General features: G+C 47.2%; 1 protein-coding gene across 1 annotated transcript in view; it reads left to right on the top strand.

Moving 5' to 3' along the window:
* The window catches only part of NOS1 (nitric oxide synthase 1), a 106614-nt gene that overhangs the window by 2278 nt on the left and 79762 nt on the right, over positions 1–24574 (top strand). The window contains exon 2 of the mRNA XM_059040340.2: positions 21938–23079. Within this exon, the coding sequence (XP_058896323.2) occupies positions 22376–23079 (704 nt within the window). The 5' untranslated portion in view covers positions 21938–22375. The remainder of the gene's footprint in view (positions 1–21937; positions 23080–24574) is intronic.

Raw genomic sequence — 24574 nt, 5'->3', positions numbered from 1 at the left:
AATGTGGGGGGGGGGTTGCCACATCTGGGCACGGAAGCAGTCTGTGCTCCTGCTTCAGCACCCACAGCCTCATTTCCCGCTACGTCTGCACGGCTGGAGGCCACGCCAACAGTCAGGGACATGACTGTGTCTCCAGAAATTGTGAGTTTCCCCAAAGGCCCAGCCATGGAGGGAAAGAGCAGGCAACATAGTAGAGAGATCTGGTAAGGACCCCTGCTTGAAGCCAGGCGTAGCTCACTCCATTGGCTGTGTGACCCCTGGCTGATCACTTAACCTATCTGAGCTTCAGTTCCATTATCTGCAAACTGAGAACAATAACTTCCACAAGGGGTTGTTTTGAAGATTTTGTGAGAACATATGTGAAAGGTGATCTGGGAACAGTACTTTTATACCAGGATTGATTATAGAAGAAGGAGAACTCAGAAGGGAAGTCTTCTGTGGTACCATTTGGGGCCGGTAGTGTGGACGTGGTTTCTAGATCAGCCTGCCGTTTGCTTGTTCTTCCTGCCTCTTTGTTTTCCCCAAATGGCCAAAGCCAGCCCTCCCTACCCACCCCCAGCCCCCGCAAAGGCTCTGTCTTCCCCGGGGAAGGACCTCACCGGAAAGGGTGAGCGGCTAGGGGTCCTATAGTCGGGTAGGCTGCTGTCTGAGGGTCCCTGCAGCTGAGCCACAGGGAGCTGTCCAAGGTACCAACCGGAGAGTTACCCAGAAACTTTCCCACCCACCGGTGGGGGTGTTAATTTCCTAGGATGCAGGAAGACTTGGGGGTCAGTTCATCCGCGTGTTGTGAACACACACAGGTCTGGCTGTGTTGCCTTCTTGGGTGTATGTTCTGGAGCGTCTTATGACAAGACTCACTAGCTTGCCTGCCACTCAGGGTCTTGGGTCTGTGCAAACCTTGGTGAGCCTTGGAACGTGGTTGAGAGGGGCGGGCAGCAGTCATGACCGCTAGAACCGGGGCTTTTTCCTGTTAGCAACCAGAATACTCAGCAGTTGAACCTGGCGTTCCGAGAGCAGTTTTCATCTGGCCAGTCTGAGTAAAGGGGAATATGCTTCCCTCCACCACCACCGGACAGTGTGGGCTTATGTAGTTAACAACACAAAAGCTGCCACAACTATAAACGTGACCCCTTCCCTCATTCTAATACAGGATCGCTTTGGGGTATATCTAATCTGGCAAATGCCAAACATCAGCCCAGCGGACCATCAACCTCAGAATAATCCAGAAAGAACGGGTCAAAAGCAGAGATGCCAGATCCTACCCCGGGGCTAATGAATCAGTGTCCCCAGGGGAGACTTGAAGCTTCTGTATTTTTAACCAGACTTCTCCATGAGCTTCTAATGCCCTCAGCTCTTATCCAGTACCCTTATTTTACAGATGGAGAACCCAAAGCCCAGAAAAGGTACATGACTTGCAGAAAGTCACACAGCACGGTATTGACAATGCTAGGATAGGACCTCAGTGTCCTGGCTCTTTGCCCAGTGCCTGTTTATGATAATGCCACCTTTGCTTCAGCGTAAAGAATCCCCCATAGATTCTGTACTGAAAGGAAATTCAGTTCCATCTCTTTCCTGGTTGTCATCGTAGGTTGGACGAACTGTTCAGGAAAGACTGAGCGTGATTCTACCCACCTTGACCTTGCCATGCATTAAGACCCGAGTCCTCATCTAGTGTTGGGCGTTAGCCCCTTTGGTTGATCCATCTGTCCTTTCAGAGAGGAAGTTCCTTTATAAAGTGACCTAATGGGTATAACGTTAGGAACCAGGTAATCACAGGGGCTAATAAACCCTGTCTGCTTATCATTGATTTCACCAAAGCCATTGGTTTGGGCTCATTTCAGCAGCCAGGTCAGCTCCCTCCCAACCTTTGCAAGTGCTGCATATGTTTCTGCTGCTTCCACGTCCATTCCTAGGGAAGGAGGATGATGAGCAGGACCCTGCAATTCTGGAAAAATTGAATCCATTTGAGTCTATCAAGCGAAAAGGATCTAGCAACAGAAAATGCCCCTGAGTCCCCAATAAAAGTGTAGCTGACAGGGTTCAGCGGACATGGATCTTGGCATAGTTGTATCTACCAATGATCAGCCAAAGATGAGCAGCAGTTATGTGTGGTTCCGCAGCAGACGTCAGCACATTTGTCAGATGTGTGATGGTGAGTGTTAAATGGCAGACCCAGTGCCGGGTCCCAAGGGCAGGCGCTCGGATTAAAGCGTGAGCCCTGCTCTGACAAAGCCTGCAGTCTGGTCGGGTAGTGGGCACCAAACAAGTTTCGACAAGAGAGGTAGAGGTGAAATGTTGCCGCGGATGGGTGACTGGAGGTATCAGGGAAGACTTCACAGAGGAGGTGGCATCAGAACCGGTCGCCTTCGGATTTGTAGCACCCTCTCAGTGACAGGGTCTCCGATGCTGAACTGGGTCAAGTGCAGCCGGGTTGAAAGGCAGAGCACGCACCGAAAATCAAACGAGGATGTCATCTGGGGAAGCATCTGACGCCAGGCTCGGGCACTTGTGGATTCTGTGACTCGGGGTGAGTGAGTCAACCTCTCTGAACCTCAGGCATGTCATCCATTAAATGGAGATTATAACTTCTGCATGGGGTTGCTAGAAGGATTCAGTGAGATAGTATAAATGTGATTCTGGAAAGGAGACAGACAGCACCAGGCCTGTGTCAATGATCAGAACGGAGAAAAGAAATGCAAAAAAGAGAGACCCGTTAGTTAGCCAGCTCATGTGGGCCGTGCCCCTTCCCCTCACTCAGCCCTGATTTCCTCATCTGTGAAATGAAGGAGCTGGAATCCAAGGGCAACTCCACTCGGAAACGTGCAGATACGTTCTCTCTGGCTGGTACAGGGTTTGCGTTTCAGTTTGGTTTGGTTTGGTTTGGTCGTTCTTCTTGTCTTTAGGTCACAGGCCCCCACCATTAAATACTGTTTGTCACTTGCCTACTTTGAGACATTTCAGTTTACAAGCCCTGGACCAACTCCCCTCCAAGATTTTTTCCACCTTACGTTCCATGTCTCGCCAGAGAAAAACATTCGCCCCGTTCTTGTCCATCAGTGGCATTTGTGATTCCTGCTGACAGTTCCTTAAAAAAAAAAAAAAAAAAAGTTGCTCTGTTAGGATTGAAAACAGATGCCTTTGCAGGGGCAAAGTCTCCATTTCCAGCCTGGGCAATGTTTTCTTTCTCCTCGCCTCTGGTTTGCATCTTCTGTCACCTACCATCATTAGACCACCTCTTCTCAAATGGGATCCCCAGAAAACACAGACCTTCTTTTTGGCCATGCAAGATGCTTCTGGAGTCTTGGGCTGAAGGCACCTGAAAGAAATTCCGTAGATTTTCAGGGGTTCCTAAAAAGTGCCTCAGCTTCTGCCAGGAACCTTTGCCCACCAGCATTAAATAATACTCAGCAATTTCTTATTTATTCAAAGCCTGACAGCTAAATTGCTACCATGGGGATTAAAGAAGTGAGCCTCTCTGGGACCCGTTTGCAGGTTGAAACGAGGAAGGGAGCTTGTGAACTCTCAACTGCAGATAGTATTGAGCAGCCAGTGTTCCTCATCTAAAGGATTTCTTGTCTTGAACAAGAGCCAGGACAGCTGCTTCTTCATCTAACAAGCAAACTCTGAGCTCCTAGCTCTGGGCCAGAACCCATAGGACAGGCTGGGGCAGAAAGAAGTGGAAGACACAGTCCTTACCCTCAAGCAGCTCCTGGCGTCCAAGAAAGGGATCCGCTTGCCATGAGCAGAATGCCACGGGCAGGTGGTGTGAGCGATCCATCCTATGTGGTCATTGAAACAGCCACGTGGATCGTGTTGTGCTGTATTTCATTCCAGGAGTTTTAAGCATAAAAATTGAATCAGATAAATCAGAATATGGATAAGTCAGAATAGTACTCTATAGCCACATATTTGACATATTTGGGGCAGGTTTTTCTCTTTGATTTTGGAAGCAGTCTCTTCGCTCTGGAATGTTCAGTAAGGAAAATGAAAACCAATTATATTCATGTACCAAGATTCAGGTAATGAAAAGAGTCAACAACATCTCTGCGCTAGTTTATTAAGTTAAGTCTTAGCCGAAAAGGCCTTCATTTGTCATTTCTCCCCTAATATCACGGTGGTCACTGAACTGAAATCCCTTGATTTCTCACAGTGTGTGCTCTTGAGGGATGAGACTGGTTGGATGTTTTGGTTTGATATTTTTTTTTTTGTTGATTATTTTTAAACAAACATGCAAAGCTCCTACGTGCACAAAAATGTGGTTTCTTTAACTGCTGTTTTCAATGCCCAGGGTTTCTTGGGGGTATCTTCTTCAAGGCTTGCCTCCAGAAATTATATTGCTTTCTGAATCTCCCTACTGGTGCTATTTCATTGGGCTTTTAAGAGTTCATTTGCTTTTCAGAAACAGCAAGAAGGCATTTGGGAGCCACATTTTACGGTCAAAACTGGAGGTTACGTTGAATGAAATCATGTGGCGATTTTGTTTGGAGGAGGGCTCCTTTTAAGAACATTATTGTGTAATCAGACTGGATTTCTTGTCTGGTTCCAAAGCGGTGTCTAAGTCGAGCAGCCCTCTGCATTTCATCTTGAAAGTCTTATGACGGGAACCAGCCACAAAGCCCCAAATCTCCCCGTTCAAGAACCCCCTGACAGCCTGTTTCTGTGCAGTAGATGGACTTTTCTCTCCTGAGCAGTGGGGATTAGATTTACTACTTCAGTTGCCATTGTGTAAAACACAACCTTAGCTGAATAGTTGGTGAAATTTGCAAGAATCTTAGGTGTAATGATGGTGCTGTGAGTTTTGTTTAGGATATGCATGCTTAAGAATTTAGGGCTGGAGCATTATGATGTCTGCAAATTATTTTCAAATGGTTCAGTGCAAAGATGATAGATATATAGAGTCATAGAGAGATGAGAGATAACAGATGTAAATATATAGGTAGGTGGGTAGTTGGATGGATGGATGGATGGATGGATGGATGGATGGATAGATAGATAGATAGATAGATAGATAGATAGATAGATAGATAGAGTCAAAGAGAGAGATTATGGATGGATGGATGGATGGATGGATGGATGGATGGATGGGTAGATAGGTACAACAGACAGGGCAGATATGGCAAACGCTAATAACTGTTGAATATAGTTGGAAGTTTATAGGTGTTACTGCATTATTCTTTTAAAGTTTCTATATTTAAATATTTCAAAGTAAAAAGTTGGGTGGCAAGAATAGCTTTAGTTAGACTTTCTTCTGTATTAAAATTTCCCAAGTTTCTTAAGAGAATAATATTCAGCCTCCCCATCTCTATCCCCCCTTCCCCCCACATATACACACATGCACACCCCCACACACACTCATAAGCACCTCTTTTCCTGGAAGAAAGAATCCAGCAGTTTAGCAGAATGTCAGTGTTTTCCATGGCAGCCTTTCTTTACATTTTTCCCTCAGCATTTTATTTAGAGCTGTGAGTCACTGTGCTTTATGAAGGCTGGTGACAATGTCATTTACGGCTGTTTAGCATCCCAGTCGAGCCCTCTTCCACGATGCTCATTACAGCAGGGGCAGTGAGCAGGTGACAGTTCCCTCTGTCATCAGCAGAACAGGCTCCAGGCCTCTTGAGGAACTGAGAAATGAGCTTGAGGTCTGTCCCCGGAATATCTTCCAAAGTTGCCTTTTCCACCACTGGCTTTACAGCCGGGGCACACCTGAATGTGTTTGAGCTCCGAAGGGTGATTCAAAACTGCAGCTTTGGCATCCTTCTCAGTGTCAGCAAGCTTTCCTCCCAGGCACGGGGGTCTGACTTGCCGTGACATCAGCTCTTGAACGTCTCAGCAGCCTCTGGACGTGAGGGGATGCAGAGGAGGCAGGATTCTGGCCAAGCTGGATTCAAATCCAACCACTAGCATTCGCCCTGTAACCTTGGGCAAGTTATTTAGTCTCTCCCGAAATGTCCTTTTCCTCTTCTGTAAACACGAGTATGGCTCCACTTCACTGGGTTCTTGGAAACATTCAATGCTTGACTCATACTGGGTGCTCTGTACGTTTATTAGTAAGGATGCGGATGGCCATTAGGGTAATTCAGTTTAGACCTGCTATGCCCTTGACCGTAGCGTCGCTTCGATATTCCTCATCCCTAGGGCAGTGGGGCTGAAGATTTATCAGACAGGGTAACAGGAAACAGAAGGTACCTGCAGCCGTGCTACTTTATTCCAAGATAATTTAATAAAGGAATGACTTAAGGACATGGTTTTAGGCACCAGGAAGGGAGGGTGAAGTGTCCAGAAACTAGCAACAAGAGGAGTGAGGACCACCCCAGGCCTGATGAAGTGGGGGGAGGGTACAGCGTTACTGAAGCCCTTTGGACCGTGGGATGGGGTGGCGGACGCGGCGGGGGCGAGGGGTGTCCCAGCAGAAGCCATGCTCACACAGAACTGCACACCTCTCCAGACCACAGCGCGAAGATGGGAAGGAGCAGCCTCTCTCTCCTCCTCCTGTCTCATCTTGTTTGTGCCTCAAATTGGAAGCCTCCAATCAAAAGCCAGAGGGCAAGGAACCTACTGATACCCATAAGGGTCAGCCTCCTCCTGGAGCCCAGAAAAAAGTTTAGAGAAGGATGGAGAATAGATCTGGGGACAAAGGATGGAGGACAACCAACACAGACAAGGAAGAGAGGAAGAGCTTTTGCTGATAATCGTCAGTCCAACCAAGCTCAATCCGTTAGCTCTGAACAGAAAGACGCTTCTCTGATCTGGGTTGTGCTGGAGTGTCTTCAGTTTTCTGTAGGGTCCTCATGAAGTCCTCAAAATGAATGAGGCGTTTGCTTTCATTTCAAACATTGAAATGTATCCCTACGTACTTTGAGGAAATGGGACTGGGCATTAGAAAATCCAATGAACAGTGCCAGGGCCCTGAGACTTAACCAGCAAATTGTAGGGTAGAGTCCTGGGTCAATAAAGCATCTGGTCTATTGAGGAGACTTGTTGAATAAGCTGCTGAAATAGGTTCAGTGTTCAGGCAACAAGTAACTGGTTTAGTGTCTGTTGAACTTTCATTCTGTGTTGTTCTGAGCACATATCTGGGGGAAGTGGGCAGCTGTGTCACATCAGCCAGGTGTGCATACTGTGAAAATGGGAGAAGTTCATGAATACCGAGCAAGGCATTCTCGTGGTGATACCCCAGGGACCCTGAGACTTTTTTGCACCTTCAAGGACCGTAGTAGATTAAACACGGAGGAACTTTCTTGGTGAAAGCAATGTGCTGTTGTTGAAAGAGTCCTGGGGTGGGAGCTGGAATTGTCAGGTCGCTCCAGCAAAGATACTAACCGTGGCTAGCATTCTTCACACATTTGTTGAGGACCAGGTACTATGTTAAGTGCTGGGGTCACATAAGCACAGATTTTCCAAAACGTGGTAGATACTCCACTGGTGGTACCCATTTTTTTATTGAGGTAAAATTCAGGTAACATAGAATTCATCGTTTGCAAATATACAATTCAGTGGCAGTTAGTATATTCACGATATTTTACAACCATCACCTCTATCTAGTTCCAAAACATTTCATCATCCCAATAGGAAACCCCGTACCCGTTAAGAATTGAAAACAATTGTTCAAACAAAGCTTGAACACACATGTTCAAGGCAGCATTGTTCACAGTTGTCAAAAGGTGGAAACTACCCAGATGTCCATCAACATGGATGAATGGATAAACAAAATGTGGTCCATGCATACAATGGAATATTATTCAACTGTAAAAAGGAATGAAGTACTGATACCTGCGACCACACAGATGAACCCTGAAAGCATTGTGCTAAGTGAAAGAAGCCAGACGCAAAAGGCCACTTACTGTAGCCTTCCATGTATATGAAATGCCTGGAATAGGCAAATCCATAGAGACAGAAAGCAGATAGGTAGTTGCCAGGCAATGAAGAGAGGGGGCAAAAGAGAGAGACCGCTTCACTGGTACCCAGTTTTTTAAACTTTTTATCTGGAAGTAATTTTAGACTTATAGAAAAGTTGCAAAATAGTACAGTGATTTTCTTTATTATCCCTTATCCAGCATCTCCTAATGTTATCATGATTCATGGCCATAATGCGGTTATCAAGAGCAGGAAATTGACAATGGAATAAGATTATTAACTAAACAACAGACGTTATCTGAATTTCACCACTTTTTCCACTAACGACCTTTTTCTGTTCCGGGGCCTTATCCAGGATTCCATGCCACTTTTAGTGCATTATTTCTCTTTACTCTTCTCTGATCTGTGACAGTTTGTGAATCTCTCCTTGCCTGTCATGCATTTGAGACTAGAAAAGATTACTGGTCAGTTACTTTCTAGAATGTCCCTAAATTGGAGTTTGTTCAGTGTTTTCTCACGATTGGAGCAGAGCGGTGTCCATTTTTCAAATTTGCTCATTAAATATTTGTTTTGGTCATAGAAAAATGTAGCTGGCACCTTCGTACCATGGTTTCATGGGTGTTCTACCTTTGGATGAAGCCATGGTATGTACTTAAGGGGAAAATGAGTCAACTTTAAGGAAAAATAGAAAATAAATAATTGCGCAGTATGAGACAGAGGTATGGCACGAAGATACGAAGGTGGCAAGACCAGTTGGCGAAACATGATATTATTTCATGGAGTCGTCACAAGAGCCCTGCAAAGTAGATACTATTAATATTTGCCATTTTCCGTATGAAGAAATAGAGGTGCAGAGATGCTAAATGTCATGCCCAAAGCCCCAGTCAAGCACTGGCAGAGTCAGGATTTGAACCCAGGACCTACAATCTTAACCATGACATTCCCCCATAAGCCTCTCTTCCCACCTCTGTGATACCAGCTAAGATGTTGTTCACGGTGACATCATTCTCTTTGTTTCAAGGGGAAATTTGCAGAGCTCTGTCCAGTAAGGCTGAATCAGGTGGGGTAAGGCTGAATCAGGTGGAAATGTGTCACTCGGTGCCGAGGAAGGGATGCCTTCTAGGGGCTTACCAGGTGTACTGGAACAACAGGAGATAAAGACCCAGCCAGCTCAGGTAACCCAGGTGGAGTCAACTAAGGAAAACATACAGGATCTGGGACTGTGTATTCCCTCCAGTGGGAGGAAGGAGACTGGTTTCCACTCAGATCTTGTTGGAATGAGTAGGCACAGACTGGCTTGACATTAAAAGAAAAAGCTCCATTTCGAGAAAAAGGTGTCACTCCAGGAAGGGTTTTTGTAAAAATACCAGGTTAAGAGAACAAGCAGATATGGAGTTAAGGATGACTGTTGTGTGAAGCGCTGCACCATTCTCAGTAGCTTTAACCCAGGGAAGTGAAGACAGGGTAAGCATCAGCCAGAGGGCAAAGGCTGGGACAGATGCACAGAGCTCTCAGGAAGGTGGACATCCCATCAAACACCTGGACCAACTGGGAGCACCCGTGACAGGACCCAAATCACTGAGCACATCTGCCCCTTCACTGAGCAGCTTCTAAATGTGACCTTCCTTGTTTCTCTTTAAAACTCACTATCTAGCAGGGTCCCACCGTCAAATAAATACCTACAGGGTCCTGGCAAGAAGCAAATGAGTGAGGGGGCTGCCTGGGGGCTGGGGGTAACTGGAGAGCTCATGCCCTATGTAAAGGGGGCATCACCTCTCGTTCCAGCTGTTTGCTGACACTGAGGAATGCAGACCATGTACGAATGCACCTTCCAATAACCCAAGAAAGCCAGAAATTTGTCTCTCGTGTGAAACTTACAGTCATCTGTATGCCTGTGGGCTGTTGTTTGTAAAATCTGACCAGAGCCTTTTTGAAGCAAGTGATATCCTGGCTTTGAAGCAGACAATTTTGTGCAGAACAGTTTATAGTTGGGTGGAGATGGAAATTTCATTTGAAATTGCCATTTTTGTAGGTCACAGAATGGTTCAATATCTGAAGTTGTACATGGTTCAACCTAATATTCCCACACTCCCTAGACTGAAGTGTTCTGGTTGAAGCTTCATTCGACTGCAAAAAATGTAACACAGGCATTTAGCGGCAAACCAGACCAGTGTTTCTTAAACTGTAATGTACATACCAATCACTCAGAGGTCTTCTTAAAAATGCAGATTCTGATTTGTAGGTCTGGGGGTGGGGACTGAGACTCTGCATTTCTAACCAGCTCTTAGCTGATGTCTGTGGTCCATGACCACACCTTACATAGCAAGGTATTAGACCATGGCCATCATTGGTGATTTTACAAGCTCTACTGAGATCCCCCCTCTTTAGCTCTCCTTTTCCTAAATCCAAGTGCTGTTACCCAAATATGTGAAGTCTCATTTATTTCTTCTTTCATTTGTAGTGGGCTATGTATCACTTCTCTGCAACAGGTAAGAAGTGAACCAGTCCTAGCCCTGCCTTTCTTCCTGGCAGCCACCAGCTGGAATGGCCCTCTAGATATGGCATGGGCTCTCCAGTTCCCCACCGTCTCCACCAGTCCCTCTCGCCTCCCGCCTGGGCTACTTCATTCAATAGCTGTAGACTTGGAGATTGAGACTTTGACATATTGAGCACCTACTATGTGCCCAGCACTGTGCTGTGCATTGAGGGTCCAACAGTAAACCAGGGAACTGTGATCTCTGTCTTCAAGGTGCGTACATTCTCATAGTTCATTAGAATAATCCTTTTTGAGAACAAAGTTGTTACTTGTTAAAAGCTGAGTAAGTGAAGGAGTTGTAGCAGGGGTCTCTAATATGATAGTCTTAAGTTTTATTGTATTTTAAAAACTACATTATCACTTATGGCTGCCTTTAATCAACACTAAATAAACTAGCTTTTTATCCTAATTATGAAATTGATCTATAATATTTACCTTGACTAGCAACTAGTATGGGGTCTGTGGACCCCTACAGGTCTCTGGGATATCTGAAAATCCTAGAATTATATGCACATCTTTTATGACAATTTGCCCCTAGCCCCCACCTATCGGGGTATCCTCAGACCCCCCTGTTATCAATCCTGAAGAGCTGAATAGTAATTGGGGATGGTTCACCAGAAGGGGATGGATGAGGAGACAGTTGACTCCTTGGGCTTATTTTGAATAATCAAGAAACAGTATAGCCAGACAGAAAGGGCATGTACCAAGAAGGCTGCTGCTGACATTCTGAGATTAGCACTGCTGTTGAAAATAGGTCCCTGAGAAACTTTCCTAATTTCACAGGGAAGGCAAGGAAAATGAGCATGTAACCTGAGTTTGAGAAGAAGTCATGCAACAGACCTGAATCCTAGTTCTGACTCTAAGAACTTTTGGCAAGTTCTTCCCCATCTATGAGCCTCAAACCCCTCATCTGTAAAATTAAGGTTAATCCAGTAACTTCTACTTTTATTGCTTATTGGGTCAAGGAGTGCTTAGAAAATCATATTAGTGCTATGGACCCCCTCCCCATATAAATTCACATATGCACTAATTGTGTGCACTAAAAGTTTTGCACACAATTCCAGGATTTTCAGGGATTTCTGAGCCCTGTAGGGGGCCCATAGACTCAATATTAAGAATCACTGAAATAGAAAACTCCTAGAGTCCCTTTCAACTTCCAATTACTAAAATTACAGCTGGTGATCAGGCCAGCTGAAATAAAAATACACAGCAGTACCTGGAAAGTGATAAAAGCAAAGACTTTGAGCTGTCATTATTTGTAGGTGAAGTGATTGCTTACAAGCTCTGAAACTGAACATTCTTGTGGCTAAAAAAGAGTTTAATATTTTTTTTAAAGCAAAGGTTTTGAGTTCCCACACACTTGGTTTGAATCCCCGCCCTTGACACTAACTGGATAAACTTCTATGACTTAATTAACATCTGTGAGCCTCAGTTTCAACACCTGTAAAATGGGATTAATAATACGTCCTTCATATGGTTGTTGCAAGAATGAAATTAGATAGTTCAATAAAGTTCTTACATATAAAAATGTTCAAAGTATTAGGTTGAACCCTAGGAAAGTGGAGAATTTGATCATTTACAAAACTGCTAATTCCATATATTTCAACCTAATTAATAAAAATTTAATAAAAGATATTGCTTTGATAGCTGATCATTTATTCAGTAAATACTTTTTCTGTGTTTACTAGGTGCTAACATATTCTAAGAAGAGAGTCAATTACATCTTTCAATTCAAAGCAGACCTATGCTGCCTTAGAGTTAAGTGACCAGCAGATGTATACCAAGCTCATACCTACTTTGGTGAATTGTTTTCCGTCCTGTCCTTGACCCTTGGCCCTATGGCCATGCTAATACAGGGTAACTGCAAATGCATGTAACCAATCTGAAAGTCTTGATCTTTTCCTTACGTTTAAACCATTTACATTTATTGTTATTACTGATGTATCCGACATATTTGAGTTATTCCTGCTATTGTAAGTTTGTGTTTTCTACTTAATGTATTCTCCCTTTGCTGAAATTCATTTTTAATTGATTCAAGCCTGTGTGGATGCTGTGATCTATTTACAAGGAACTTTTGAGTTAAGGGAACAGATATTATCACTCCTCCCTTAAAATAATCATTCTTACTTCTTCTTCCTTCCATGAGCACCTTTTGCCATCCTCTTGACCCAGCTTCCCTGCACCAGAGGCACCCAAAGATGCCAGGCATGAGGAGAAACTTGGTTGAGTTTCCATTACCAGTGAGCTATTATTTGGAGGATACTGTTCTTGATGTCCTCCTAGAATTAAAGACTCGACATTACCATTGCAGTTGACATTTGCAGTTTACAAAGCACTCTTTCCAGCATCCGTCTTATTTAATCTTCACAAAAACCTTGGAAGCAGTTGTTATTACCTTTTCAATTTCACAAAATGAAATTGAGATTCAAAATATTAAAAATGACTTGCCCCAGATCAAATACCCAGTAAATGGCACAGCTGGGGAAATGAGCCAAGTCAAGTCTATTTGCTGTAATCCCCCTTAATTCTCAGAATTAAGGAAGTAATGGCATCAGGAAATGTTGACTCTTGAAATATACTAAACTAAATTATTTATTACTACTCAAAAAGGACAATTCTATCAAATGAGTGTCATTCATTCTTATCCTTTCTTTCCTCCCATCATGTTCTATCTGCTTGTAGAAGCCAGAGCTGGAAAGTCCTTCTGGACAATTCCTTCTTTCTAACCCCAGACATCAGTCACCAAATATTGTTGACTCAACCTCCTAACAATCTCTTATATCTACCCACTTTCCTCCTTCTTCCCTTCACCACCCTAACCCTAACCACCATCATCTCTCATCTCTGGCCTACAGCAGCCTCCTAACTGAGTTGCCCATAGCCAGCCTTGCTTTTCCATCCATTTTCCATCCAGCATCTTAATAAAATCTAAATCTAACCACAGAACTTCTTTTCTCAAATCCCTCCGGTGTTTGCCATCGCTATAAGAATAAAGTCCAGGAAAAAAAAAAAAAAAAAGAATAAAGTCCAAAATCTTTAACTTGACTCTCAAGAGAACTTCATGATCTAGCTCCTGAAGATCTCTCCAGCTTTGTAAGATGTTGACTTTCTTCTCCAACCACAGTGGACTTTGTCCAGTGCCTCGAACCTGCTCCCTCCCACCTCTAGTGCCTTCTCTCCTCCACCCCTTGCACCCCTTCATCTGGCCAACTCTGTATCCTAACTCTTCTTCCAGGAAGCCTTCCTTGACCACCACCACTCAGGCTATGTTAAGTGTCCTGTCCATGCTCCCATTAGCACCCTGTATTTCCACTTTGTTCTACTCACTATACTTGTCACTAATATCTCTCTCTACTCCCTGCTTGACCCCTGGCTTGGGAGATCTGAGGGTAGGAATGCTGTCTGTCTTGTCTATTCTTACATTCCCAGTGCCAAGCTCCTTGCTGACACAGCTGGGAGCTATGTAAGGGTTAATGAATGAATAGGTGATATGAATGAAAAAAAAAAAAAGGAAAGAAGGGAGGAAGGGAAGGAGAGAAAAGGGGAAAGAAAAAGAAAGTAAAAGAGGGTAAGTTTTCTCAGGGGTAGAAAATATGTGCCATCTTCTTGTAATGACTCTTAAGAACTGTTTCAGAGACCACTGGTAATATGTTTCCTTTTTACAGTAATGAGGCCACCCTCTTGGTCATGATTATGTTCACATATCTGGGCTGAAATACTTCATTTTCCTCGAGGTGTCATTAAAAATAATAGAAGCACCATGCACTTTACATGGATTATCCCATCAAATGTTTTCCCATTCACTTATCCCATGTAACTTATTGCTTCTTCTTGACAAATGAGGAGTCTGAGGCTAATAAATGGTAGAAGAGGGTCACAAACCCTTGTCTTTCCAGCTTCAATGCACATGCCTTCAACCCCTACATGACACTTAAGGTGATGCAGTGTGTCTGTCAAGAGTGGGGGCAAAGGTACATCTGTGAGGAATTTTGTGCTACTGAGGGGGTCCATGGATGGAAAGAATTTAAGAACCTTCACCCCGAACCCTGGAGTTTTCTGTCTGTGGGATGGATATAGTGCTGTACAGCCAGCTGAACTAGTTCATAGAAATGAGCTTTGCAAAATGAAGATGGAATGAAGTTTTCATAATTTCCCGGATCTCTTCCAACATAGGGATGACAGCCCTATAGCTCTCTCCTGCTGATGCACTGGACCAGTAATACCCCCACCCCACCCTAGTGGTATTGACTCATCACCAACTTCCAGGGTCTGAGTTTCTGGCTGCTTCTCTTGAGTACGTTCCATCGCACCAAATTCTGTTCTTTCAGTATTCTGAGGAGGAGCTGGTGACAGGCTCCCATTGCACTGGAGAGCGGGACCAATCTGCGTGTCCACAGCTCTTACCTGGCCCTTCTGCACAAAGTACTTGAAGCAACCTATGTCCATTGGACACTACAGACGGCCAGGAGAATAATGGCTGCTTGTGTTTTAATTATTAGTAACAGGAGTGGGGAAAGTATCCATTTACGGAGCACTTACCATTGCATGTGGTGCATAGTAAGAAATCAGAAAATACTAATAATTATCTCATTCCATCCTCACACACATACCCTGAGGAGATGCTATTATCATTCCCATTTTATAGATGCAAAAACTATGACTCAGAGACACTAAGTGACTTGACCACCATCACAAAGCCACATGGAGAAGCTAGGGTTCAAATACAAGATAGTCTGACTTCAAAGACCTTGTTCTTTTTTTAAAGGTGATACAAAAACATAGTACAAAATAAATAAACAATGAAGGAATATGTAATATGTATGAAGGAATATGTAATACAAGTGAGTTTCCTCCTCCAACCCCACCCTTAGCCTCCCAGTCCCCTTTCCCAGAAGCAACTTCTGTTACCAATATCGTGGGTGTTTTTCCAGAGATTCTCAGTGGATCTCCAAGCTTCCATGGAAGTATAAATGAATACATACAATGGGTATGCAAATATATTAATATATTGGTGTTCTCCACCTGGCTTTTTAAAATTAACAATGTGTCTTAAAAGATCATTCCCCATTGGTCCTTTTACATCTAATGCCCCGCTATTTAATGCCTGCACTGTATTCCATTGCATGGATGTGCCGTAGTTTATGTAGCAGTTCTCTATTAACGGATACTCAGATTTTCTCAATCTCTTGATATTCTGAACAATCTGCAAGGAAGAGGTCTCTCTCTCTCTCTGTGTGTGTGTGTGTGTGTGTGTGTGTGTGTGTGTGTGTGTAAGAATGTTTCTTCCAGTTTATCTGTAGGGGAAAGTCCTAAAAATTGAATTGCCAGGTCAAAGATCTGTGTATTTTCAGTTTTGGTGTGGATATTGTCAAACTGCCATTCGAAGAGGCGTATAAAGCAGCGATAGAAGAGAGTGGGGCTTTCCCAAAGCCTCATATCGGCGTGTCAAACGCGAAACAGTCCTTCATCCTTACCCTCCTGGCTGGGATGCTCCTTCCTGCCCCTGAGGTGTGGGCATATTAGATCTGGGAAGATCACGGACAAACTGTAGCCATGAAACTGGGGGAATTATGTGGCTGGGGAGACTCCCTGGCACCAGGGTGCCCGTGTCTCTGGGATCCCCAAGACACAGAACGCCAACTTAACCCCCTGGCTTAGAGACATTGGCGGGTTTGTAGCTGTGACTTGCTGGAGTGGGAGAAAGCACGTCAGTTTGATTCCCAGGTGGCGTTCTCTCTGGGGAAAGACTGCAAATTAGCAGTTTGGGAGATGTAAGGAAGTTGGTTGTTTTGCTGTGTTTTGTTGTTTGGTTTTTTTTTAAAGAGCACAGTTGGGTTACGGTTCTGGTCTTTTGTTTTTATTGGGGGTGGTGATATTTTGGTTTTAAGACATGGAGGGCTTGGGATTTGTTTTTAAATGAGATTGGAGGGAGATGGGAAACAGGGTCGTGACTCCATTAGAGATTTTGTGGGTGTTTGAACTGAAAACAGCCAGGAGTTCTTCACAGGCTGGAGGTTGTTTTCTTTAATATTTAGTGGTAATGCACATTAAAATGGTAATACCTGTGATTTCAAAATAATAATTGAAATGATATTCAAATAGAAAAAAAAAGGTAGTGCAAAGTCTGTCTCCGTCCTACTACTGATGTCCAGTATTTCTCCTAAGATGCAGCCAGTGATAGCCGTTCCTTCCAGAATATTCTCTACACTTACATGTGCAGAATGTGTGCATTTGCACCTTTCTTTTTTCACCTAATGATATATCTTGGAACTCATTTCCTACCTGTAAATAGAGATCTGCATCATTTTTTAAATGAAACATTCATTGCACAGATGGGTTAGATTTCAAATGACATTCAGACAGCAAGATGTTGGGTCCTGGACTATTAGCCTAGGTGACCCGCTACTACGACCTCTCTCTTCACATGGTTTGAGGTGGGTCTTCTCTCTCCCCCACTCCTACCCCCATCACACCTAAATTCCCAGTGGTCAACCTCAAAAGGTGGCGAGATGTTTGCTCACCGTCTGTGTCATTTTTCTGGCTTCTTTAGAAAGCAGGAGTATCTTCTGCCTGCCTAGGTTATTAGTAGATGCTCGAGGGGACCTCAGGGACAGTGGGGTGGCAGGGAGGAGCTCTGGTCTGGGAGCCACGAGAGTCAGACTCTAGACCTCCACTGCCCAATGGCAATGCAGTGTGAGCACGTGTGTGATTTTTAACTGCATAGTAGTTGCATTTAAAAGCATCAAAAGCAACGGGTGAAATTAATTTTCATAATTATGCTTAATCCAATATACCGGAAACATGATCCTTTCAACATGTAGTCAATATTGGAAATTATTGAGATATCTGACATTCTTTTTTTCCTCCTAGTCTTTGAGACCCCATGTAGATTTCAGTCTTTTTGAAATTTATTTATTTATTTTTGGCTGTGTTGGGTCTTCGTTGCTGTGCGTGGGCTTTCTCTAGTTGCCGTGAGCGGGGGCTACTCTTCGTTGCAGTGCGTGAGCCTCTCATTGCGGTGGCTTCTCTTGCTGTAGAGCACGGGCTCTAGGCGCACGGGCTTCAGTAGTTGTGGCTCGCAGGCTCGGTAGTTGTGGCTCGCGGGCCCTAGAGCGCAGGCTCAGTAGTTGTGGTGCACGGGCTTAGTTGCTCCGCGGCATGTGGGGTCTTCCCGGACCAGGGCTCGAACCCGTGTCCTCTGCACTGGCAGGTGGATTCTTAACCACTGCGCCACCAGGGAAGTCGAGATTTCACTCTTATGTCACATCTCAAGGCACCAGTCACAATTCAGGGGTTCCATGGCCACATGTGGCTAGTGGCTGCCCTATTGGACAGACGACTCTAGACACCTCCAACTCTGGCTGATCCATGTTGAATGAACACCCTCCCCCTCGCTTCTCCAGGCCTCTGTCTCCTTAGTTTTGAGTAGGGGAGCTGGGCAATCTTTTGGATTTTAATGGCTGCTCATCATGCTAACACGGGCCGACTTTCAGTGCTAAGAATGAAAAGCTTATTGTAACTTAATGTCCACATCTGTAAAACGGGGATGATTGAACGTGATGAGGCAGGGTGAGGATACCAAGTATGGCAGCTGATGAGGACGTGTTTTGGGGGAGGCATCATCTTAGGGGATTGTCTTTAGGATTAGGATCAACCCTCGTGAGTGCCCAGAACCCACTCGCTTAGAGCCAGGGCTGCCCTCTAGTTTACTTCTCTGAACCTCAGTCACCTTGTCCTTCTGTAAAGTGGGGATAAAAATGACATGCGCTTTACAGAGCCGCTGTCAGGATGAAATAGGCACCCGTGCAGAGGGCTCAGCGCTGCGCTTAGCACACAGTAAACTCTGCTACAGTTACCATCTCTCCAGATGCAGACATGGGCCCAGGACGGGGAGAGGCATACCCAAGGCCACACGGCGAGGCGGTAGTAGCAGATGCTGGTCTATTTTGGCTCCCTGCTTCTCCCTGGCAGCCATCCCCAAAAGTCAGCCGTGAATTTCTTCGCAGCAAGGTAAATGAAATAAATACACCAGAAACCACTGAACTACTCCAGTGAGGCCTGGGTCCAAGTATTGTGTTTCCATGGTACGTGCTGCGGTGTGCACGTGCATGTGATGTGTTTAAAATCGCGGCTCCAAAGGTCTGAGCTAGGTTGGCGGGATACGCAGCACCTGTCTTCCTGTATCCAGTGCCTCGTACCATGACTGGCGTGAGATTCCTCTGTGTGCTTTCAAGCGTAGGGCCCCCTTCTAGATGGCACATGACGTACATTTGGTGAGGCTGTGACAGAGGAGAACGTGCACTGAATTAACAGCCAGGAAACCCGAATCACTATATATTATGTAACAATAACAGGAAGCCATTTCTTCTGAGCATTTGCTCTGTGAAGTTACTGAAACCCTTGCGCTTACTATGTCATTTAATCCTCCCAGTTACCCAGGGAGGGAGGAATTACTTGACCCATTTTACAGATAAGGAAGCTGAGGTTCAGAGAAGATAAAGAACTCGCCCAGAAACACACAGATAGAGCCAGAAAGGACTTTAAAAATCTCCCCTGTGACAGAAGCGGGAACACCCATCCCGGGCGGCCCAGGATTGAGGTACCTCCTGGGTACTGGACATTCGCAAAGAAGGACAAGAGGGTCTCCTTCCAGCAGCTTCGTGTATTCTTTGGGGACATCGAATCTGTTCACGGTCAGCGTGAGGATGAACATACGGCAGCAGATGAAGATGTGTTTGGGGTGGGGGAAGAGGGGTAGTGTTGAGGGATTATTATTAAGATTAGGATTTTGCCCCTGGTGAAGGTTCAGAAGCCACTTGCTTAGACAGAGAGCTTGTTCAGCCCCCACCCTGTCTCTCAGCAGACGCTGAGTATCACTGCCTCTCCCAAGCCCTGCCTCTCTCCAGTTCCTTCCAAAGATCAAGCTGTCTTTCTAGGGCCAAAGTCAGAGAAACAGCACTTCAATTTCCCAAGCACCAGCCAACAGCCTCCTCTGATTTAGAAAGCAGCTGAGAAAGAGAGAGGAAAAGCTGAGTGTGGCCTGGGAGGTTTGCGGGTTGCTTTATTTTTTTAAAAAAATTAATTTATTTATTTTTGGCTACGTTGGGTCTTCGTTGCTGTGCACAGGCTTTCTCTAGTTGCGGCAACGGGGGCTGCTCTTCGTTGCGGTGCGTGGGCTTCTCACTGTGGTGGCTTCTCTCGTTGCGGAGCACGGGCTCTAAGTGCACGGGCTTCAGTAGTTGTGTCTCGCTGGCTCTAGAGCGCAGGCTCAGTAGTTGTGGCTCAAGGGCCTAGTTGCTCCGCAGCATGTGGGATCTTCCAGGACCGGAGCTGGAACCCGTGTCCCCTGCACTGGCAGGCGGATTCTTAACCACTGCGCCACCAGGGAAGTCCCTATTTCTTTTTTCTTAAGCCAAGTCCTGTCTCTGTCCTTTGGTAAATTCTGGCCCAAGCCAGCGTGGGGAAGAAGAGAACTGGGGGGCCCCACCTCCCCGAGAGCTCACCTTCAAGTCCCTTCTTGAATTAAAGAACGGAGCCCAAATGCCAAACGTGGACGCTCAGGAGAGATCTGGAGGTCCCAGCTGTCTCTGCCTGCAACTAAACAATGAGCATCCTGGGTTTGGTACCCAGAAAAACGGGGCTCCGGGAGAGTTAAGGAAGCAACAGCCGGGGCAGGGGCTGGGGCCCAGGTAGGGAGGTGGACCAGTCCTCCCCAGTGAGGAATGACATAGCGGTTCTGGATGGTTTTCTCTGCAAACCAGAACCCCGGCAGCGAGATGCTGGAAGACACTCTGCCTGTCAACACATGGGCTGCACACGCTCACACACACAGCAGAGAAATGACACAGCACGAGGGCGATGCACGAATACAAAGAGAGAGACACACACACACATGGCGACACCAGATGGAGAAGGCAGCCGGGCTGGGTCTAGGTGTTCATGATCGCCTCACCCACAGAGAGGGGCTGGCGGAGTTGCATAACGCAAGCTGCAAAAGGGGCAGGTTGAACTTGCTAACCGCCACCCACCTTGAGGGGGATCCAGGAGGCAGTGCCTCCTTCTCAGGGTGTCATCTGCACCCACCCCCTGCTCTCAGAGGCAGCAGGAGTTTGTCAGCTGCCCCAGCCCTGGGGTGACCCCGGGAAGTCGCTAAAAGGGAAACAAGGGAGTGTCACTTTGTTAGTAGTGGCACATGGGGGTTCCCTCCTTGTGCGAAGGAATTTTGAGGGTGCTGGAAGCAAGGGCTGCCCGGGTAGAGAGGAGACTGAGGCTCGGGCTGGGGGACAGGAAAAGAGATGGAGGGATTCTCTTCCACCCCTACCCCCCGACCCCGCCCACAAACAACAGATCACCTGCCCCCCCCAGACACGTAAGACACGCTTCCACAGCCGCCCGCTGTGCACGCGCCACAGGTGCGCACACCTCACCTGGGCCACAGCATCTCCAGCTGGCCTCCCTACGGGCCTTTGGTATCCCCTTTACTTCTCTGAGCCTGGGGGAGCTGGTGGGAGTTGCAAAAATCACTAGATTAGAAACTTTTTAAAACTAGAGTATGAACTTAAAGGCGCATGCTCAAGAGTGGAGCAGATTTGAGTTCAAAGCCTCCCTTCACTGTCATCCTCCATATGACCTTGGACAAGTCACTGGACCCGCCCAAGTTTCAGTCTTCTCGTCGCTTGAAAGGTCACTGTGAAAATCAAAGGAGAAAAAAAAATTAATAATGTACGTGCTCGGCAGGTGCCCACTGGCTTTAGTCTCTGGGGCTTTTTCTTCTTCATTCCACAAATATTCGTTGAGCACCAGCTGTGTGTTTATCTAACAGTCCGTGCTTCCTAATGCTTCTCCGTTAGGGTTTCAGACAGCCTGTGGTACACACATGCTCCCCAGAGTTTGGTGTGGACCCCCGTCTTTGGTATTTATTATACCAACTTTGGCTTAGCATGGTATGGAATGTGGCCAAGTCTGTCCTTTTGAACCTGGATTGTCGATAATTACAAAAATGGTCATAAAGTCCAGTTGACATCCCTCATCGGTGGTCCCATAGAAGGTGACGTCATTCCCTGTCCCGTGGGTTTGTCGTGGGCGGGCGTTGGGAGTAGCCAGAATGGAGAGCCCGGTGATCTTTGTCGGCCGAGCTCCTGACCTGAGGATGGAAAACGTTGCAAAACTCAGAGAGCCAGAGGCTGCGTGACAGGTTGAAGCGGTGACTTCTTGCGGTGGGAAAGAGATAAGAGAGGTCTTCTGGCTCTTGCCATTTGATTTCTGGGGCTGCCTGTCAGTGGTTTCCCGCAGGGAGCCCCTCGGTCTCATGGGGCTTTGATCCTGAGGGTGAAACCAGGCAATATGCAGCTACCTGCAAAGGCATGCCCCTCGAGGAAGAGGATTTCATTTCTAGGTTGGCTTCAGAACTTCAGAGCATCTTCTGGCTGGACTTCTCAGTTGGCTGCGTTTCCCATGTTGGTTTTGAAGGTGGTGTTGGACACTCCACATCCATCTCTCTTTTTTCATTCTTTTCTTCCCCTCCCTTTTTCCTTCTCTTGACCTCAGGAGGCCCCAGATTGGATCTGCGTCTAACGGGATGGCGATGCCCAGAGGATAGTCCCCGCTAGCATGCGTCACCTCTAGACACATCCGCCAGACACGTCTGCTCCCCGGCCGGCCTGACCTGTTGCTTAGGGACACGTCCCTCTGCTTCCCCTGACGTCTGCCTGATCAACCATCGCTTCCTTAGAGAATAAGGAAGGAGGCAGACACAGGAAATCATGCCGCCGACGGCCCAGCGACAGTGAGTGAGTGACACTGAGTTGACGTCAAAGGCAGAGAAGACCAAGAGCAAGAGCAGCTCCCTCTCCAGACTCCCCTTGGCCCCTGCAGCGCCAGCCCCCCGCTCCTCCTCGCGTCACAGCCAGAAGCCTGGCTGCTCCCGGCGAAATCGTCTCGGCTTGACACACTTTGAGGTCTTCCGACCCCTGGACACTAGACACCATGGAGAATCACATGTTCAGCGTCAAGCAGATCCAACCCAATGTCATTTCTGTCCGCCTCTTCAAGCGCAAAGTGGGGGGCCTGGGGTTCCTGGTGAAGGAGAGGGTGAGCAAGCCACCTGTGATCATCTCCGACCTGATTCGAGGGGGCGCCGCGGAGCAGAGCGGCCTCATCCAGGCTGGGGACATCATTCTCGCCGTCAACGGCCAGCCCTTGGTGGACCTGAGCTATGACAGCGCCCTGGAGGTGCTCAGAGGCATTGCCTCCGAGACCCATGTGGCCCTCATTCTGAGGGGTCCCGAGGGCTTCACCACGCACCTGGAGACCACTTTCACTGGGGATGGGACCCCCAAGACCATCCGGGTGACACGGCCCCTGGGTCCGCCAACCACAGCCGTCGATCCGTCCCACCAGCCGTCAGCCAGCAAAGAGCAGACCCCGGCGGTGGACGGGGCCACGGGTCCTGGCAATGGGCCGCAGCACGCGCCAGACCAGGGGCAGGAAGCTGGCTTGCTCTCCCACACCAATGGCCTGGCTCCCAGGCCCCCAAGCCAGGACCCTGCCAAGAAGAGTTCCGGGGAGAACAGTAAACTGCTCAAAGAGATAGAGCCTGTGCTGAATCTTCTCACCAGCGGGAGCAAAGGCATCAGCGGAGGGGGACCTGCCAGAGCGGAGACAAAGGACGCAGAAATCCAGGTGGACAGGTAAGCCCCGCAGGTGCACGTGTGCCTACGTGTGTCGTATGCGAGCATGTATTGCGACCGCCTCACAGCCCGGAAGCTAACCTGAGTGTCTCGGTCTTCTGCACACGTACATCCACTCAACCACACTTGCCTCTTGCCCTGAAAATTGCTGTTGCAGGAATGCAGCGGCCCTAATGTCTAGCACGTGTCTCTTGCCATGAAACCCAGGGTCCATAATCCCGGTAGCTGAGGTCCTGGCTTCCAGCAACCCCACAAGGTGGGGAGTTTTGCAATCCACATTTCACGAGTGGGAAGACAGAGGGTCAGAGAGGAGGGGCCTTTCCCGAGGTCACCCGGTGGTGACAGGCACATGTACGGCAGGCTTGGGCGTGGGTGGACGCCGAGGCGCCGGGGAGACAGAGGAAGCGCTGAGAGCTGAGAGCTGAGTAACCCTCCGCCCAAACTAGCTCTCTCCTGGCGATGGCCGGTCCAGAGCAAGGAAGCTTTGAAAAGGAGGAGATGGAGGCAAAGTAGAGAATTGGCCCTGACGCCCCCAAAACACTGGAATTGCTCAGGTTATATGGGAGCCAAGGCTAGCACTTGAAGAGCTGGATACCAGCCCCTATGTATTTGCCAGATTGGCATTTTCTGAATCTCTGGGGAAGGAGAGCTGCCAACACAGTGGGTGATTCTAGCTCCTTCTCTGGTGAGGAGTCAGCAGCTGGACCGGGTGGTCAGGAACTAGTCAGGAGAGAGAGAAAAGTTTCTCCCTGCCTTCTACCACTCCCATCTAAGGTCTAGCACTGACCCTGCAGCCCGCAGTGTTACTAGGCAGACCCTTCTTATTTACAGAGGGAGGCTCAGGTCTGAGCCCCCCAGAAATCCAGGCCGAGACTTCCCAGCTCCCTCCTCAAGGACCCCTGAGTGTCCCAAGAGCATTTAGAGGTCACCAGGAAGTCCCTTGGGGGCCTGGATTAAAGTAGCTCCCCAAGCCCCTGAATGTATTTGTTTAACAAATGTTTGCTGAGGACCTACTGTGTGCCACACTGTCTGGCACTGGGATAGAGCAATGAATAGACGAGTGCTCTGACCTTGAGAGTGAATGAAATTGACAGACCCCCTGACCTTTGAAAGCTTACAGTACAGTGGGGAAGATGAGGGTGTAAACTACGTAGACCATTCGTCATACGTGCTAAGTAGATAAATAGAGCGGGGAAGGGGTTAGGAAGTGTTGGGGAGGGTGACATTTCAGATCGGAAGCTGGTGGGTCTCACTAGGAAGGCAACACGGGAGGACCCAGAGGAAGGCTTGCAGCTTCGTGGGGGAGGGGTGTTCCAGGCAGAGGGAAGGGCAGGTGCCAAGGTCCTGCGGTCAGGTGTGCCGGACACATCTGAGGAACTGCATGGGATCCAGTCCTCCTCCCTGGTGGGGCGGCCCCCAAACTACCCATTGGTGGGCCCCTCAGTCCGTGGAGCCCACCCCGGCCACCATTGCATCCTGGGGCTTTTCCAGCATC

This window comes from Kogia breviceps, chromosome 15 (genome assembly GCF_026419965.1).
Source record: "Kogia breviceps isolate mKogBre1 chromosome 15, mKogBre1 haplotype 1, whole genome shotgun sequence".
NCBI classification, from domain to species: domain Eukaryota; kingdom Metazoa; phylum Chordata; class Mammalia; order Artiodactyla; family Physeteridae; genus Kogia; species Kogia breviceps.
The sequence above is the reverse complement of the archived record's forward strand: the minus strand, read 5'-3'. Positions and strand labels throughout refer to the sequence as shown.